We start from the raw sequence: 17,467 nt of genomic DNA on the forward strand, positions 1-17,467 counted from the left end.
GTTTCCTCTGTAGGGAGATTCTTCCATTTGACAAGGAATTCACGAATCGTCCGTACAGGTCTTCCTATCTTCCTAACCCTGTCGGCTAGGATCTCTTCCACTTCCTTTGTTTCTTTTTGTTTCAGATCGATGCTCGGTCTTGTGGTTGTATTTCGATGGTCGTCGTCTGGATCAGGGTGATATGGCTTCAAGTTGCTCACATGAATGACGGGGTGAATTTTCATCCATGCGGGGAGTGCAACTCGGTAGGAGGTAGCCCCAATCTTTTTAAGAACTTCAACCGGGCCTTCATATTTACGAACTAATCTCTGGTCCTTTCGGCTACGAAATCTGATCTGTTCTGGTCTCAGCTTGATAAGGACTTGATCTCCTGCACGGAAATGAAGGGGGCGACGCTTCTTGTCCGCCCATTTCTTCATATGCTTGGAAGCCTTCTCTAAATATGCTCGGGCAATATCTGTCGTCTGCTTCCATTCTCTTGTAAAGTTGTGAGCTTGGGGGTTTTTTCCTGCATAAGGATGATCAATAATATGGGGTAAGGCCGGTTGTCGTCCACTTACAATTTCAAAGGGACTCTTCCCTGTAGACGAGCTTGTTTGACAATTGAAGCAAAATTGGGCGACATCTAACAATTGTATCCAGTTCTTTTGGCGAGCGTCGACGAAGTGACGTAAGTATTCTTCGAGCAAGCAGTTGAACCGTTCTGTTTGTCCATCGGTTTGAGGGTGATAACTCGAGGAGATGTTCAGGGTTGTTCCCAAGAAAGCGAATAACTCAGTCCAGAATGTCCCAATGAATCTGCCATCCCTATCACTGATGATACTCGACGGAATGCCCCATAACTTTACAACGTGTTTGAAAAACAGTTGGGCTGTGAGTTCCGCAGAGCATAATTTGGGAGTGGGGATGAACGTCGCATATTTTGAGAACCGGTCCACAATAACCAAGATGGCGTCATATTCCCCGACCTTTGGGAGGTGTGTTATGAAGTCCAGAGATACACTTTCCCAGGGTCTTGTTGGCACAGGTAGAGGTTCCAAGAGTCCAGAGACTTTGGCTTTCTCGACCTTATCCTGTTGGCAGATGAGGCACGTCTTGGTGTATTGCATGATGTCGTCTCGCATGTTCGGCCAAAAGTACCCCTTCTTTATTAGGGCGTATGTTCTTTGCCATCCCGGGTGTCCGGCCCATAAGGTGTCGTGACATTCTTGAATGAGTTTCTTCCGCAGTTCTCCCGTTCTTGGGACGTATAATCTGTTTCCTTTGGTTATCAGGAGGTCCCCCTCAACCCAAAACTGCCGTGTCTTTCCAGCCTTAGCTAGTTCGACAACGGCTTTGGCCGATGGGTCTTTGTGTAGATGTTCCTTGATGATGTCGCGCATCGATCCGTCGATCTTACTTGAATGAATATGGGCTAACATGCACAGGGCCGCATGTTCGCCCTTCCGACTCAGCGCGTCGGCTGCTTGGTTACTCTTTCCCGCTTTGTGTTCGAACTTGAAGTCGAATTCAGCCAACGACTCCTGCCACCGGGCTTGTTTTGCTGTTAATTTTGGTTGATCAAAGAAGTGGCAAGTGGCGCTGTTATCCGTCTTCACTACGAACTGCGATCCTAAGAGATACTGTCTCCAGACTCGAAGGCAATGGACTACAGCCAGCATTTCTTTCTCGGAGACAGTGTATCGTCGTTCGGCATCGTTGAGCTTTCGACTTTCGTAAGCGATGGGGTGGCCTTCTTGAATAAGGACCCCACCGAGAGCAAAGTCGGAAGCATCGGTTTCCACTTCAAATGGCTTTGTGACGTCAACCAACCCGAGGACAGGACCCCTCGTCATGGTTGTTTTCAGATTTTCAAAGGCCATTTGACACTCATTCGACCACGACCAAGGGTGGTCTTTCTTCAACAGCTCTGTCAATGGGGCGGCTCGTCGTGAAAACCCTTCGACGAACCGCCTATAGTAGTTGGCTAGTCCTAAGAAGGACCTCAACTCAGATACGGAAGTAGGAACCTTCCATTCTTGGATAGCTTTTATCTTGTCGCTATCCATACTTATTTGTCCACAGCTGACGACATGTCCAAGGAAGTGGATGCATGTTTGTGCGAACGCACATTTCTCCTTCTTCACATACAGCTGGTTCTGCCGGAGCTTGTCAAACACTAACTTCAAGTGCACTTTGTGTTCCTCGAGGGTTGTGCTGTAAACAACAATGTCGTCGAGGTATACTATGACGAATTGATCCAGGTATTCGTAGAAAACCTGGTTCATCAACGTGCAGAACGTAGCTGGGGCGTTTGTCAAGCCAAAGGGCATTACTAGGAATTCGAAGGCCCCATATCTTGTTACGCACGTCGTCTTGGGTTCGTCCCCTTCGGCAATACGTACTTGATAATATCCCGATCGTAAGTCCAATTTCGTGAAGTATTTGGCCCCGTGAAGTTGGTCGAACAAGTCGGATATTATCGGCAGAGGATATTTGTTGCGTACTGTCACCTTGTTTAAGGCTCTATAGTCTATGCACAGACGCAACGTCCCATCCTTCTTCTTCTGGAATAGTACGGGGGCTCCATAAGGGGCCTTTGCCGGGCGAATGAATCCCGCCTTCAGCAACTCGTCTAGTTGTTTCCTCAATTCGGCTAGCTCGGGTGGAGCCATCCGGTATGCATTCTTTGCGGGCGGCTTAACCCCGGGGAGGAGTTCGATTTCGTGGTCAATGCCTCGACGAGGTGGTAGTGTTTGTGGTAGACTCTCTGGCATTATGTCGGTATAGCTGTCTAATACATCCTTGATTTCCTCTGGGACAGTCTCTTCGGTGGTTGCCTCTTCTATCAGTGGTATGGCCATGAAGGTAGGTTCCTCTCGTGCGAGTCCCCTTTTCAGCTGTATGGCCGAGATCATCCGAAGATTACCTGGTTGCTTGATGCTTGCAGGTATTACTGTGGGGTTACGGTCGGTGATCACCAAGCATTTTGCCAATGGCATTGGGATGACTTTGTGTTCTAGGAGGAACTCCATCCCAAGTACCACATCGAAGTCGTCCATGCGAACCACGACAAGGTCTAGCTCTCCAGTCCAATCCCCTATTTTGAAGGGGACTCCTTTGGAAACTCCCACAATAGGCAAGGCCTCGGAGTTGACAGCTTTCATTTTCCCCGGGTCTTTTCCTATGGTGAGTCCCAATCTTCTGGCTTCTTGATCAGCAATGAAGTTGTGGGTTGCTCCAGAGTCTATCAGAGTGCTCTTGCTCAGTCGAGAGTTTATGGTGGCATCTACGAACATAAGCCCTTTCTCTATTATCTCCTTCGGTTCGACTTTCCGTTGGAGGGCTGACAAGAATTTGAGTGCGCCCATTCGGGGGTTGTCGTGATCTTCTTTCTTGTCTAGCAAAGTCTCGACCCTTGCCTCATTGCTCTCTTGAATGGACACTTGGAGTGCAGTGAGAGAGGCCCGATGAGGACAGTAGGATACCTTGTGGGGGCCTTTACATAGCATGCATTGCAAAGGCGTCGTCGGGTGGTTCTTTTGGTGGTAAGGCCCTCGAGATGTCCCCGCTTGATTGTTCTGAGGAGGTCTATCCGTCCATCCATTCGATCTGTTGGGGCTTCCATTTCGATGGCCTGGTGGTCGGTATGGTTTGCCCCCATTGTTTGGGGCTGGTGTCGCTCTTCTTTGGGATCCTGCTTCGTTCCCACAGTCCACGAGTCTCTCGGCGCAGGCCATTGCGGCAGCTAGGGTTTGGACCCTGTTCTCATGTATCTTTGTTTTGGCCCATGGCTGTAGACCATTTATAAAGAAGAACACCTTGTCCTTCTCTGCTGTACCCCTGATATCCAGCATCAGGGTTGAGAATTGTCTGACGTAGTCCCGTATGTTTCCAGTGTGTTTCAGGGCTACTATTTTCTCCATTGCTATGTGTCCTGCGTTTTCGGGGAGGAATTGTTCCCTCAACTCTCTCTTGAGGTCCTCCCATGAGTCAATGGTGCACAATCCATCCTCGATGTCTTGCACCTTCGTACGCCACCACAGTTTGGCGTCGTCTACGAGATACATCGCAGCTACAGTCACCTTCTTGTCGTCGGTACAAGCCGTTGTGGCTTTGAAGTACTGTTCGACGTCAAAGATGAAGTTCTCCAACTCTTTGGCGTCCCGATTCCCTTTGAAGGCTCTAGGGTCTGGGAACCTTAGTTTGTTGGATCCTGCACTAGTTTGTCCAGCCGTGACACCTTCCACGGCTTTCATGGTAACTTCAATTCGAGTGCTCATGGCGGACATCCTTTCTTGGAGGTCGTCGACTGTTGATCTGAATTCATCAGCCAATCCATTGAACAAACTCATCATTGTGTTTTGTAGTACGTCGAACTCTTCGCCACGTCCCTCTTTGTGTGCGACAGAGCTATCCGGACTATCAGACGGTTTTGGGCTGCTCGTAGGAGCAACTCTTTCTTCGAGCGAGGTCACTCGAAACAACAGTTCTGCGATTGGCAACCCATCTAGGCGGTTGCCCATTGCGTCGACTTGGACGACTTTCTCACTCAGTTCGGTCACCCGTGTTTCCAGGAAACGGAGGGTGTCAGGGACTTCTTTGAGGAACAGCATTTCCTCCTCTATTAGCGTAAGCCGATCGGCTTGTGCTTTGGGTGTCGACTTTGTCGTCGACATGATTTCGGTCTGTATGACGTTACGGAGCTAACAAAGCTCTGATACCACTTGACACAATCGCACTTTCGAAGGCAGCGGACTAGCGATTGTGCGGCACTCACTTTCCAGCGACAAGTGAGTTCAGCCAATTTGTTCTTGCGTCGCCTACGGCCAAGCGACGTACGGTCGAGCCTCTAGCCTCGGTTTTAAAAGAAGGTTTTAGAAAACGAGGAGAGAGAGAGATTTTTGAAAGAGAGATTTTAGAAAGAGACGTTATATAAGCAAGCAAAAGAAAGATAACAACGGCTTAGCATATATAACCTTGGGTAGGGAGAAGTTGACAACTAGTCATATCCCCCTATAGTACATTCTGGGCCATTTTAGTTCTGGCAGGCCTAGACATGATTTTCTTGAGGTGTCATACGCTCTAGAATTACAAAGGGAAAAATACTAGAATGAAAAGACATGACAAGGGTTTGGCTTGTCATGGGCATGCGGCCATGGGCAACAGGCCCTGGACAGGCATGACCGTGACACCCAGCTCTCATAGTCAATCTTTTTCCCGATGTTACATATCATTTGCCAACTTCCCTTGCCTACATTGTTCCGTCAACTAGAGGTTGTTCACCTTAAAAACTTGATGCGGTTATAAGTATGATCGAACTAATTAGATTCTCATCAGATAGCATTCCTTTTCATCGACAAAAAAAAAAAAAAAAAACTTTTGTTGATACAATGAACATGTTTTGGGCAGTCAATGCAGCTGCCCCCACAATCTTCCATGCCTTCTATTTTCTCTATACAATGTGATTTTGATTTGACACCATATGTTTTCATACACAATAAACTCTTCTGTATCCAAACTAAAAACCAGACCGTTCTCAAACACCAGTTACATAGTCACCACTTACATCTACTTCCGAAGCTATATCGGCGTCCAGATCGTCGAGCCCCGACCCTCCGCCCAACGCTCGGTCCCCAACATTAGATCCCTCTCCTGGTGTCATTGCTTCCTGAACAATCTGCATGATTTCCTCGACGCTCTGCCACGGGTGGTCGTGTTCTTGTCGTTTGAAGTTGGTTTTCTCAATCTCAATTAGCTCCTTTGGCAAGTTCTTGAAAAACCATGGCAGATGTTTTATCTCTTGGATGGTGATCCTCTTTAAGAAACAAAAGAACAAGATCGATGAGCATACAAGAAGATGTTAGAAATCACGGATTTCCACAATGGTATGATATTGTTCACTTTGAGCATAAGCTCTCGTGGCTTTGCTTTGGACTTCCCTGAAAGGCCTCGTACCAATAGAGATGTATTCCTTACTTATAAACCTATGATCATTCCCTAAATTAGTCAATGTAGGACTCTCTCCCTACAATCCTCGACAATCCTCCCCTCGAACAAAGTACACTATAGAGCCTCCCCTGAGACCTATGGAGCCCTCAAACAGCCTCCCTTAATCGAGGCTCGACTCCTCTGGAGTCCTCGAACAAAATGCACCATTTGTTCGACACTTGAGTCACTTTTTTACTACACCTTCGAGACTCATAACTTCTTTGTTCGACATTTGAGAATTCTATTGACATGGCTAAGGACACGACTCTGATACTATGTTAGGAATCACGACTCTCCATAATGGTATGATATCAACTTTGAGAATAAGCTCTCATGGCTTTGCTTTTGACCTATGATCATTCCCTAAATTAGCCAGTGTGGTACTACCTCCCAACAATCCTCAACAGAAGATTAAACATAACTCAACCATTCGATTTAATATCCCATTTCGAGTTCAATCAAGGAACTTGAGATGCAAATTGCAACAAAAATTTATGGAAATAACTGTTTGTTACAGACCTTTGCCGGGTTCGCAACAAAAATTCGAGAAAGTAGGTTGCGACACTCCATGGATACACGAACGTAATCCGGAATGGAGTATTGAACACTCAATATCCTCTGTTTGTAACATTAGGGACACAGTAAGTTCTCAATGCCAAAATGAACAATCATGAAGTTTATTGTGCAGAAACTATACTGAATTCTTCGAGAGACACTCACCGATATCGTCTTACGAAAATCTCTCGGATCTTCGGGGTCCTCAAACGGGTATGCTCCGACCAACATCACATATAATGTCACCCCACATGACCAAACATCTGAAATCTATAAGCAGTAACCAAACCATTGTTCTTATGAATGTCAGCAAGAGCCAAAGAAGAGTAAACCACCAATGTCACAATGCTGATACATTCAACAAAGAAGGTTTGAACTTCAATACCTTGCCATCATACTCCTTCCGTGCTAGAACCTCCGGTGCGATGTATGCAGGCGTCCCGACAGTCGATTTCGGTTGCGAGTGCAATAAAGCAGACTGTAACGAATCGAACAAACATAAAAAGGTGAAGATAATGATCTGAAAGTATAATGTTTGGCAATGTGAAACAGATTATCGACCTTTGAGTAACCGAAATCGCATATCTTGAGCTGCGGGGTAGGACTTCCATCCAAGAGCGTGTTTTCGAGTTTCAGGTCCCTGTGACAAATTTGCTGTGATGGAGAGAAAATGATTAAAAAGACAACAACAAGAGAGAATAACATATGTCAGATTGTTATACCATGGAATGACAGTAGCTGACTCCTGATATTAACTGCTGGAAGAAAAATCTTGCCTGATTTGGAGACATATGTTATATGAGCAAATGGGTTGTGGAGGAAAGATAAGCAAAGGAATAGAAGGTAACAATTCGACCTCGTCTTCGCTAAACCGACCAGCGCTGCATATTCGCCCGAAAAGCTCTCCTCCAGCTGCATATTCCATGACAATGGCTAAGTGAGTTGGAGTTAAGAAGACCTGCAGGCAAATATCATTCATTGAGCTGCTCCATCCATGTGGGATCTTTACAAACTCCAAGCTAAGATCATAGCAAACTGACTAATGAATCTCAATCCATTTTGCTCCGAAGATTTTGATTCACAAGTTCACCGCTAGTAGATATTGTCCACTTTGGCTCATTACATATTACCATCAGTCTCACGGTTTTAAAACGTGTATACTAGAGAGAGGTTTCCACGCCCTTATAAGGAATGTTTCATTCTCCTCTTCCAACCGGTGTGAGATCTCACACTCCATCCCTCTTGGGGGCCCAGCGTAGCACATTGCTCGGTGTCTGGCTCTGAGACCATTTGTAACAACCCAAGCCTACCGCTAGTAGATATCGTCTGCTTTGACTCGTTAAGTATCATCGTTAGCCTCACGGTTTTAAAACGCGTCTATAGGGAGAGGTTTCCATACCCTTATAAGGAATGTTTCGTTCTTCTTTCCAACCGGTTTGAGATCTCACAATCCACCCCCCTTGGGGGCCAGTGTCCTCGCTAGCACATCGCTCAATGTATGGCTCTGATACCATTTATAACAGACCAAGCGTACCACTAGTAGATATTGTCTACTTAGGCTTGTTACGTATCGCCATAAGCCTCATAGTTTTAAAACACGTCTACTAGAGAAAGGTTTCCACAACTCTTATAAGCAATGTTTCATTCCTCTCTCCAACCGATGTGAGATCTCACAATCCACCCTCCTTGGCCAGCATCCTCGCTAGCACATCGCTCAATGCCTAGCTTTCATACCATTTGTAACAACCCAAACCCACCACTAGCAAATATTGTCCGCTTTGGCTCGTTACGCATAACCATCAGCATCACGGTTTTAAAACGCATCTACTAGGGAGAGGTTTCCATACCCTTGTAAGGAATGTTTCATTCCCGTCTCCAATCAATGCGAGATCTCATACACTTGTTCTTACATTACACGTTTACTAATAGAAAGAGATGAGCAGATCATGGTAGAAAAATAACAATTCTCATTTAGTTATAAAGTATCCTTACCTCCTTGAATCTGATAATGTTGGGATGCCGCAACGATCGATGATTAATGATTTCCCTCTGAACTTTCTCATCAATCTGAACAAAATAATTCACACATTCTATCTCCTTTAATGTGATTTTACTATGATCAAAAGAGATTATACTATGATCTACGCCTTCAAATCAATGGAAAAGGCCTAAACAAAGTCATTGATCATCTATAATCAACAAAACCATTGTTGCATTTGTTTAAACAATGAAGCATTACTAGATCTTGTTCTAAACAAATCGAAGAAATCCAAAAGCTAATCAGAAACAATCACAAAGAAAATCCCATTAACAAAAGATTAATCAAACCCAATTGATACCTTTTTCCCTCTCTCAATGTACTTGACAGCAACAAGCTGGTTGGTGTTCTTGTCTCTAACGAGCTTAGCAACTCCAAAATTTCCAGAGCCAAGTTCCTTCAATGGTTCATACCGATCCTCCATTAGAATTCAATCAAAAAGAAGATAAATGAAATTGAAACAGAGGGAAAGTTGGGGAAAAGAGATGGGTTTCGTTAAGAACAGAAGAAAGTGGGAAAATGGGAATTGTAAAACTAAAACGTGAAGCAGGGTTTTAATGGCGGACGAAGTGGAGCAGTAAAAGAAACAGAATTCCTCAGGTACAGTGTCTAATCAGCCGCAAAGCAACGCACCCTTTTCATGATGAATTTGCTCAAAATGGGAATAATTTTCAACGGATAGCTCTTTGCCCAAAAATTCTTTTTACACCAAAAATATATATATATATATATATATATATATATTTATATATATATATATATATATATATATTTATTTATTGTTGGAGGATAGAAGTCACGTCATCGACTAATTTAAGAGAATGATTATGAGTTTATAAGTGAGGAATACTAACTTCATTGTTATGAGGCCTTTTCGGAAAACCAAAGCAAAGCCACCAAAACTTATGCTCCACAATATCATACCATTGAGGAGAGTTAAAACATAGGTTTAAGTGAGGCTTTATTATTATTATTTTTTTTAATTTTAATTTTAATTTTTAACTAAATAAAATAAATTACAATTGTTTTTTTAAGAAATACATTGAAAAAAAATAAAATTATTTATTAATAAATGAAATGAAAATTGGATAGAATTGAAATGATTGATGGATTTCAAAATGATAACTCAATAATTGAATGATATTTATAAAAAATAATGAAATTTTGAATAAATTGGGACAAATCAAAATTTTAAAAGGAAATAAATTAAAGAATTGACCAAATACATTATAACTCTATAATTAAAATTAGATTTTTGAGAACACATAATATAAAATGAGTAATTGACGTGTCAATATGATTGTCCACTGAAAATTAGGTATGTAGTGAATTGCACTATTCACGTTGGAGTAAACTGAAAGTCGGTGCACGATAAAGGTAAACGCATGACTATTGTTTGTCTAAATGAGTCATTTTATGTGGGATCCATTTTTAGCTGTCGGCTACGAGGATATTTATCCAATTGTGTAATTTTTATCCGACTAATTTTTATTTCTTTTTTCTTTTTTTCTATTTACGCCCAATTTTTGTTAGCTTTAATGACAAATGAAAATTATGGTTTTATGATTAAATTATATCAATTTTCTCCAAATTATCAATTTCATTATTCTAAATTTAAATAATTGTTACCATTTTTATCTGATAATAATAATAAAAATCTATATAAAATTACTAATTTTAAATGACAAATTTTAATAATTATTTGTATTATATCATTTAGTACGTAAAAGTCACGCGCCAAAGTGGGGAGAAATAGGGGTGCAATGATTCAATGAACCGATTAACAACTAGATCGGAAGTAACTTTCACTAATCATTGGACGCCACGTGGAAAGTTCACTTCAAATCTCGGGCCCACCCTTACACCAACTTAATGCCACGTCACTTCAAATAAAGCCGTATTTAATTCCAATTGGTTGGTATTTAAAATAATTTAATGCAATAAAAAACCACTCTCGATTTTAATCAACTAAAAAAAACATAAAATTATGAATATTGAAAATATTATTTCCTAATATTTCCAAAATAAATGGATTTTTTACCTAATGGATAAGGCCATGTCCATCGAAGTCTTTACGGTCAAAATCGATGGCCGGTTTTAAAAAATATCAAAAAGGAAAAACTTTCTAATTCTGAATAAAAAAGAAAATTAAATAGAAAAGAATTAGAAAATATGACACTGAAGTTTTATAGTGGTTCGGTCAAACTCGACCTGCTCCATTCTCCAAGTCTCTCTTGGAAATCTGAATAAAAAATTTTCTCGACTCTTTCTACGGATTAGAGCCCAACTGTTATACTGTTCTTTTTACGAGTTCAACAACAAACTCAATCCTTTTTACGGTGTAGGATCAACCTAGTACAAGTATTTGAATTTTGTAGGAACACACCACAATTCTCTAAAAGAATATATTTACAATGTGAACACTTACAATTATTTCCTTGCAATATAATAAAAATTCTATCAATAATAAAATTACTAAAACAAAAATCTCTCTCAATAACTTATGTATTAAAAATATGGAGAAGTTGATGAGTTTAAATAGGGAAAAAGCGAGTAGAAATTAATATTAACTATTATATTGAATCAAACGAGAAATGAAATGTGGAAATTAAAAATAAATAATAAGAAAAATTTTCAAATTTATTTTAATTATTTTTTTAAATATAATAATATAATAATATAATAATAAAAAGTAACCAGAGTAACGGTTAAATTAAATTTTTAAAAGTTATTATAAATATAATAATATAATAACAATAAAAGATATGTGAGTTTCAAAATATAATAATAATATAATAATAATAATGTGAGTAACGGTTACTTTATTTAAAAAAAATTCCAATTATTCTCCCAAAATTATAAGTGTCATACTTTCATTTGTCCATCATTTTGATTTAACTGTCACATCATCACATTAGGTATGTTGTCTGGACGGTAATTTTTTCGTTTTAGCTCTCATTTGAGTAATTGAAAAGTCGTTGAAATCGTTATTCCCAATTTTATACGGTAAACCGTTCAAAATACTTACCATTGTTCATAATTAAAAGTAGGTTTATTATCGTAAAAAAATTAATTAAAATTAATTAAAATGAAATTAAGGGTCAAAAAGCCAACATTAACGTGTAATATATATACACATATACTAAACATATTCACCATGTGATTAAGAGCTTAGTATAATAAACGTATATGAATTACATAATTTAAATTACAACAAACGTGAATGCATGCATAGGATGGGAGCATGTTAGAAATTTATGCTTTGAACTGGTTCAAACATGTGATGCGTATCAGTGTGCTTAGTCTACTAATTCCAACAAAACCATTGTTACAAGGAATCATTACGACGGAAGTAAAATTTGGATTAGTTTGTTGATGGAATATATCAAGACAAGACACTTGTTTGAGATTCAAATCACTCTACAAGCAAGATCGAATTAAGCTTGAATGGTTCTATGCAACATAAACGGTATATAATTGTAAAGAAACTTAGTTTTTGGCTAAAAGAAAGCATAAATGATTTGTTTATGGTATTTCCCGAGTCCATTTTACAAATATAACATACATGCTTTTATATAACTTTAAAATAGAGTTGTAATTTTCGTACTTTATGATCATAATTATGATGAGCAAGTAACGTAACCGACATGAATTGCAACAAGTTGTGATAATTTGAACAACATTTTCTTCACATATTCCTTAAAGTTTATATTGTATGATCGATGTCTTGGTTCATATAACCCTAATTGACATATTGTGTGCTAAGTCAGAGATAATGAGTATTGCTAGCAGTCTGGTTGGTGCTACTTCAAGCCGCTAGGGAGTTTAGTAGACGAATCCTATTTAACTAAAAGTGAGTCTTACGGCGAGTTTGAAATTTATAGTAAGCATAAATAGAGCTAACAAATAAAGATTAAGTTGATTAAAATACCTTAAGATCGATAGAGATATCTTGACATCCAAGATTATTGAGAATTAACTAACAGCCTAAAGGACAAGGGAATGATTAGGTCGAGATTCCGATCCAGACCAAAGACCTATAAATAACATGTTTTAAATTAAACTTACAATCTATTGGAAATGTAATGACCCTAGTTTTCTACTGATCTAGAGTCGCTAGCATATGCGTGACATAACTTATTTATGCGGAAACATTTATTTAAAACGACTTCATAAAACAATGTCATGGACTTATACATTTACGAAAGGATCTTAAAACAACATGAGGAAAATATTCAAAGTAAATTAAAATAAAACTAAGAAAAATAATAAACTAGTAATGTCTTATACTAACTTAAAATGTAGGAAAATAAGGTAACTACCCTATGCACGTTTCATGGTCTTCAATGCAGTGCTGCCATCAACCACAAGGGTGTCTTGTCTTCACAAAAAATATAAAACTAGCACATGACTTGAATATTTTAAAAAATAATGAGTAATTAACTCCACTATTGTAGTCGCAAATACATTCGACGTGAATAGGGACCTATCATTTAAAACCATGATCTTTTGAGTAGCCTTCTATCCTTTAGTTGATCCGAAGCGACTAAGAATTTTTTTTTTTTTTTTTTTTAATGATTCTTTTTACTTTAAATTCATCACTTTTTCTCATCGAGTTTGGTAGAAAGTAAATAATTGGACACAAAATTAGAAAATTAGTTTATTAGATTTTTAACCAGAGGAAGATTTTGTTCTAAGACCAATGATCAGCTCTAACTTATTTATTACATTTTTACATTTTTATATCACAATTTAGTGATGTCATGCATGCATGAGTAAATCTCTTCGATGCAAGTATAATATTTGTATAATGTATTTTTATTTTTTTATGCATAATTTGTTTGAAAAATATTTTTATACTATTTTTTATTTTTGTTATACCCATTCTCCTTAAACAAATTGTTTTATTGTTTTTTAATTTTATGATAATTCTTAAATTTTCCTTATTTTAGAGTAACTAATTGATCCAGAAGTGTCTATATTTAGTTGTTTTTAAGTTATATAACTGAACTAGGATGTTACAATCTTTTGTTGTTGACGGAAGACAAAGAATTTGTGTTTTAATGATTATAGATTGATTTGAGTTTGATTGTCAACTAATATTTTACGTTATAAATAAAATTTTTAAAAAAGTTAATTTTTTTTTTTTTTTAATAACCTAACAACCCAACCCGAAAATAGAGGGTTGGGTTGTGAAACTTTTGAGTTGGGTTGTGTTACTCCTTTCTTGCTTGGGTGGGTATAACATTGCTTTCAACATCTTTCAAGTTCGCTCTTTCTAAAATCTCTCTCCTCACTTTCTAAAAAGTTTTTGAAGTGGGGCTAAAGGGAGAGTGAGTGTCATACAATTGCTTGCAAACGTCTCGAGAAAGTGCGACTGCGAAAGTTGGTATCAGAACCAAGTCGGCTCCAAAAGTGATATAATAATAGTTAAATAAGTCCCACGTCGACCGACTAGTCAACATTGAAGAACAGATGCAATAGATACAAGAAGTCCTTGACAATGTTCGGTACTTGGACGAGCACATGAAAGAGCTTGTCTAACATGATTGACTTAGTAAGATGCCGCTTGGGTGGGTTGCCCATCCAAGAACTGGTGTAGAGGGTTGACAACCTAGAAGAGAAAGCAACTAAGGGTTGGTGGCTTCAAACAAGAAGATAGCTTGATGGACTCTATTGCCCAAATAGAGGAGCGTGCTGATGGCTTGGACAACTCCTAGAAAGGGATTGTTCAAATGATTGAAGACATGAGAGCGGTTGTCGAATGGTCAGGAGAAAAATGTCAGACTTGAGCGTCAAACTAAACCTCATCATAAGTGCGGTGGAGAACCAAGTTCCTATAGGGGAGAGAATCCTTTTGTGGGGTTTGAGATGACAAGACTTTACTAAACTTTCACCTTTGACCTCAAATAATACTTTTGGGAAACCAACATTGTAACCGAGGAGGCAAAGGTCACATTAACCACCATACATCTAGTTGAGGATGCAAAAATTTGGTGGAGGTCGAGATATATGGATATCCAAAATGGTTGATGTACCATAGACACTTGGGAGAGACTAAAGAAGTTATATGAACCAAGGGTACAAGATCTCTCCTCGACGTATACTGTGGCTAAACGGTTGTCCAACCTAAATAAAAAAACAATCTCGAGATGTATGGCGTAGCGAACCCTCCCCAAGTGGAGGCATTTGTAACAATTAGAGCCCAATTCACCAAGAATTGGGGAGGAGACCGACCGACAGTCCGAGGGAGAAATTAGAGAGCGTCCCAACAAAGGAGTGGAATCCTTTGACGAGGGCCCTAAAACCAAAACTACTTAAGTACATGAGTACCCCAAGAGAGTAGCCCTCTAGGCCTACCAAGCCACATTAGAAACAGACTCAGAATCGAAGCCTGAGGTGGTGGAAGTTGAAGCATCATTGTCCGAGAGCCATAGACAACACTCGTATGGGGTTCTGAAATTTTTGTTCACCCTCAAAAGAAAGCGGGGGAGTCAAACAAGCCAATCGAAGGAGTCTCATGCATAAAGAGGTGTGGATTAACCATAAACTGGCTAAGAGCATGAGGGTTTACTCCATAGCCACCCACAACATTATGACTGAGATCAAGGCCAAACAATTGAACATAAATTGGCACCAAACTTAAGGAGGATGAAACTCGTCAACTCGATCATCCTACCTATTCTGGAAGTGACAAAGAGGATCGTTCTCAAGCTACAAACTTGGGGTGGACAAATAGATTTTTCGATTGTCAAAATGGACGATTTCGGCATCGTACTAAGAATTGAATTTTTATTTGAGCGCAAATTTATTCCCATGCCTTTGGTCAAATATTTGGTCATAAGTGCTATCTTTTGACCGATCAACTCACCACATATTTGGTCATAACGGCTGTCTTTTGACTGATCAGCTCACCACATATTTGGTCATAACGGCTGTCTTTTGACTGATCAGCTCACCACGGGTGAGAGTACGAATTATTTGGAAGAAAAAAACTAGGAAGAGATCTTTGAAAAAAAAAAAAAGCAAGAGAACTAAAAGTTCTAAAGAAAATAACAGAAAGAGCAAGAGAACTAAAGCCTTGTGTTTTGTTGTTGCTAAAATACTTTGATGAAGATTCTATCTCATTGGAGTATTTAAAACAAACCTATATTCTAAAATTGGAGTATTTAAAACAAACCTATATTGCCTAAATGGCGGAAGTGGTCAACTAAACTTGAGCCACCTCCTTCTAAACATGCTTAAATCGCTAGCTAAAATGATGCACTCCACTTGAGGTGGATGGGTCAAATTGTCTAACAAAAATTCAAGTAACTAATTCAAGGAAAGACTTGAATAAACTAAATAAAGAAAAATCACATGACTTTTATCGTGTGGTGAGACACCCGTCGCACAGCTTGTTCATGCCCTCGATTGCTGGTAAATCGTACACCAGCTCCTCCTTGTGTAGTTTCTGTAGAGCAAGAAAGCTCAGGTGCCTGTACCTTGTGTGCCACCTCCAAGCTGCTTCTTCAGTCTTGACTGAGAGGCTGACCGGCTGTTCTATCTCCAACTCCAGGATGTAGAGGCGGTTCGCCATGTGCTGAACTTGCTTAAGGTGCCGTCGTCGATCGTTGCAGATCTTGAGCAGCTCACGCTCGATGAAAATGTAGCAGCCAGCCTCGTCGAATTGATCTGTAACGACCCTAAATTTCCACATACTCAGAGTCGCTACTAACGTCTCATGCTCATCTATAATGCGGAAATATAACCCTTACATGAACATAGTTGATAACGTAAACTTCAAAAAAACGTTTAAAACAACTTCTTCTCTGGAAAACACAGTCATGGTCTTACGTGTTTAAATATGAAATACTGAAATTTTAGAGAAAACAAAAACAAATACAAAATAATTTAAAACAATGAAATGCAAAAGAACCTATTCTAACTTAAGACTAGAAATTTAAATATGAATCTACCCTATGCACGTGCCACAGTCTCTGCTCGCGATGCCGCCGTCCTCCGTACAAGTGCGCCTTGCCTTTACCTAAAAAATGATGTGGCACACGGCCTGAGTATTTCAAAGAATACTCAGTAAGTGACCCCACTATAGGGGCCATGCTAATGCAAACACATGCAATCATGAATAGGGACCTATCTCTAATCATCTTAGGGGTGGCCTCCAGTCTCGGACAAATTGGATGTGTAGTACTTCCCTACACACGACTCACACGTGCGAGTGTGAGTCCCCAGGGCGCTCGCACACCCCCTGGACCCTCTGGTCAAGCTAATCTGTAGCGACGTCCGGAGGTCAGCGGAACCCCATAGTGTCATGCGCCTCATGAACACCCTCATCTGTGTGCTTTCGCACCTGTGCGCATTCGCGCTCATCATAAGGTGCGCGTCCGCACTCATCATCTCTAGGGGAAGTAGCCCTATGCTTATGAACATACAAAATGCATGAGGTCCCTCTAAATCCATCGTAATGTCTCTTCTGACACAACCCTCTAGTCTCATCTCTTTGTTACTCTAGGTAACGCATATCGTGGATATTTATATTAATATCATTTTCATGCTCTTAGGGTTGTGTCCTACGTCGATCTAACGACATGATGCAATATGGCACTCATCATCATCTAGCATGCTCAATATGGAAAACATCATCATATTAAGGTAAAAATCATGCAATCATCATGCTCATCATAATGCCACAACGTGCGTCAAACATATTAAGCGTCACTCAACAAAATATGTATAAACTGGCACATATCATCAAGCATCATACAATTTATATAGCCTATCCTATAGTAAGGCCACTTACTTGGTTGGCCTCGGCCGAAGTACTCCCTAAATAGCTAAACGTAAGCTCCCGTTCCGTGAGAGCTGCTTCCTACTTCGCTGGGGTTTGTTTCCTATCACACCGTT

At 39.8% G+C, this 17,467-nt stretch overlaps 1 protein-coding gene across 1 annotated transcript; it reads right to left on the bottom strand.

Moving 5' to 3' along the window:
* Nucleotides 1–5,341: 5,341 nt before the first annotated feature.
* LOC111799681 (serine/threonine-protein kinase SAPK3-like) lies at nucleotides 5,342–9,225 on the bottom strand. Its single transcript, XM_023683117.1, has 9 exons — nucleotides 8,865–9,225; nucleotides 8,518–8,592; nucleotides 7,382–7,483; nucleotides 7,248–7,301; nucleotides 7,087–7,179; nucleotides 6,911–7,003; nucleotides 6,691–6,795; nucleotides 6,490–6,588; nucleotides 5,342–5,797 (listed from the first exon to the last, which is right to left on the bottom strand). Exons 1-9 carry the CDS (start codon nucleotides 8,985–8,987, stop codon nucleotides 5,519–5,521), a joined length of 1,023 nt encoding a protein of 340 aa, XP_023538885.1. The 5' UTR covers nucleotides 8,988–9,225; the 3' UTR covers nucleotides 5,342–5,518.
* Nucleotides 9,226–17,467: the final 8,242 nt, after the last annotated feature.

Source organism: Cucurbita pepo, chromosome LG08 (assembly GCF_002806865.2).
Source record: "Cucurbita pepo subsp. pepo cultivar mu-cu-16 chromosome LG08, ASM280686v2, whole genome shotgun sequence".
Lineage (NCBI taxonomy): Eukaryota > Viridiplantae > Streptophyta > Magnoliopsida > Cucurbitales > Cucurbitaceae > Cucurbita > Cucurbita pepo.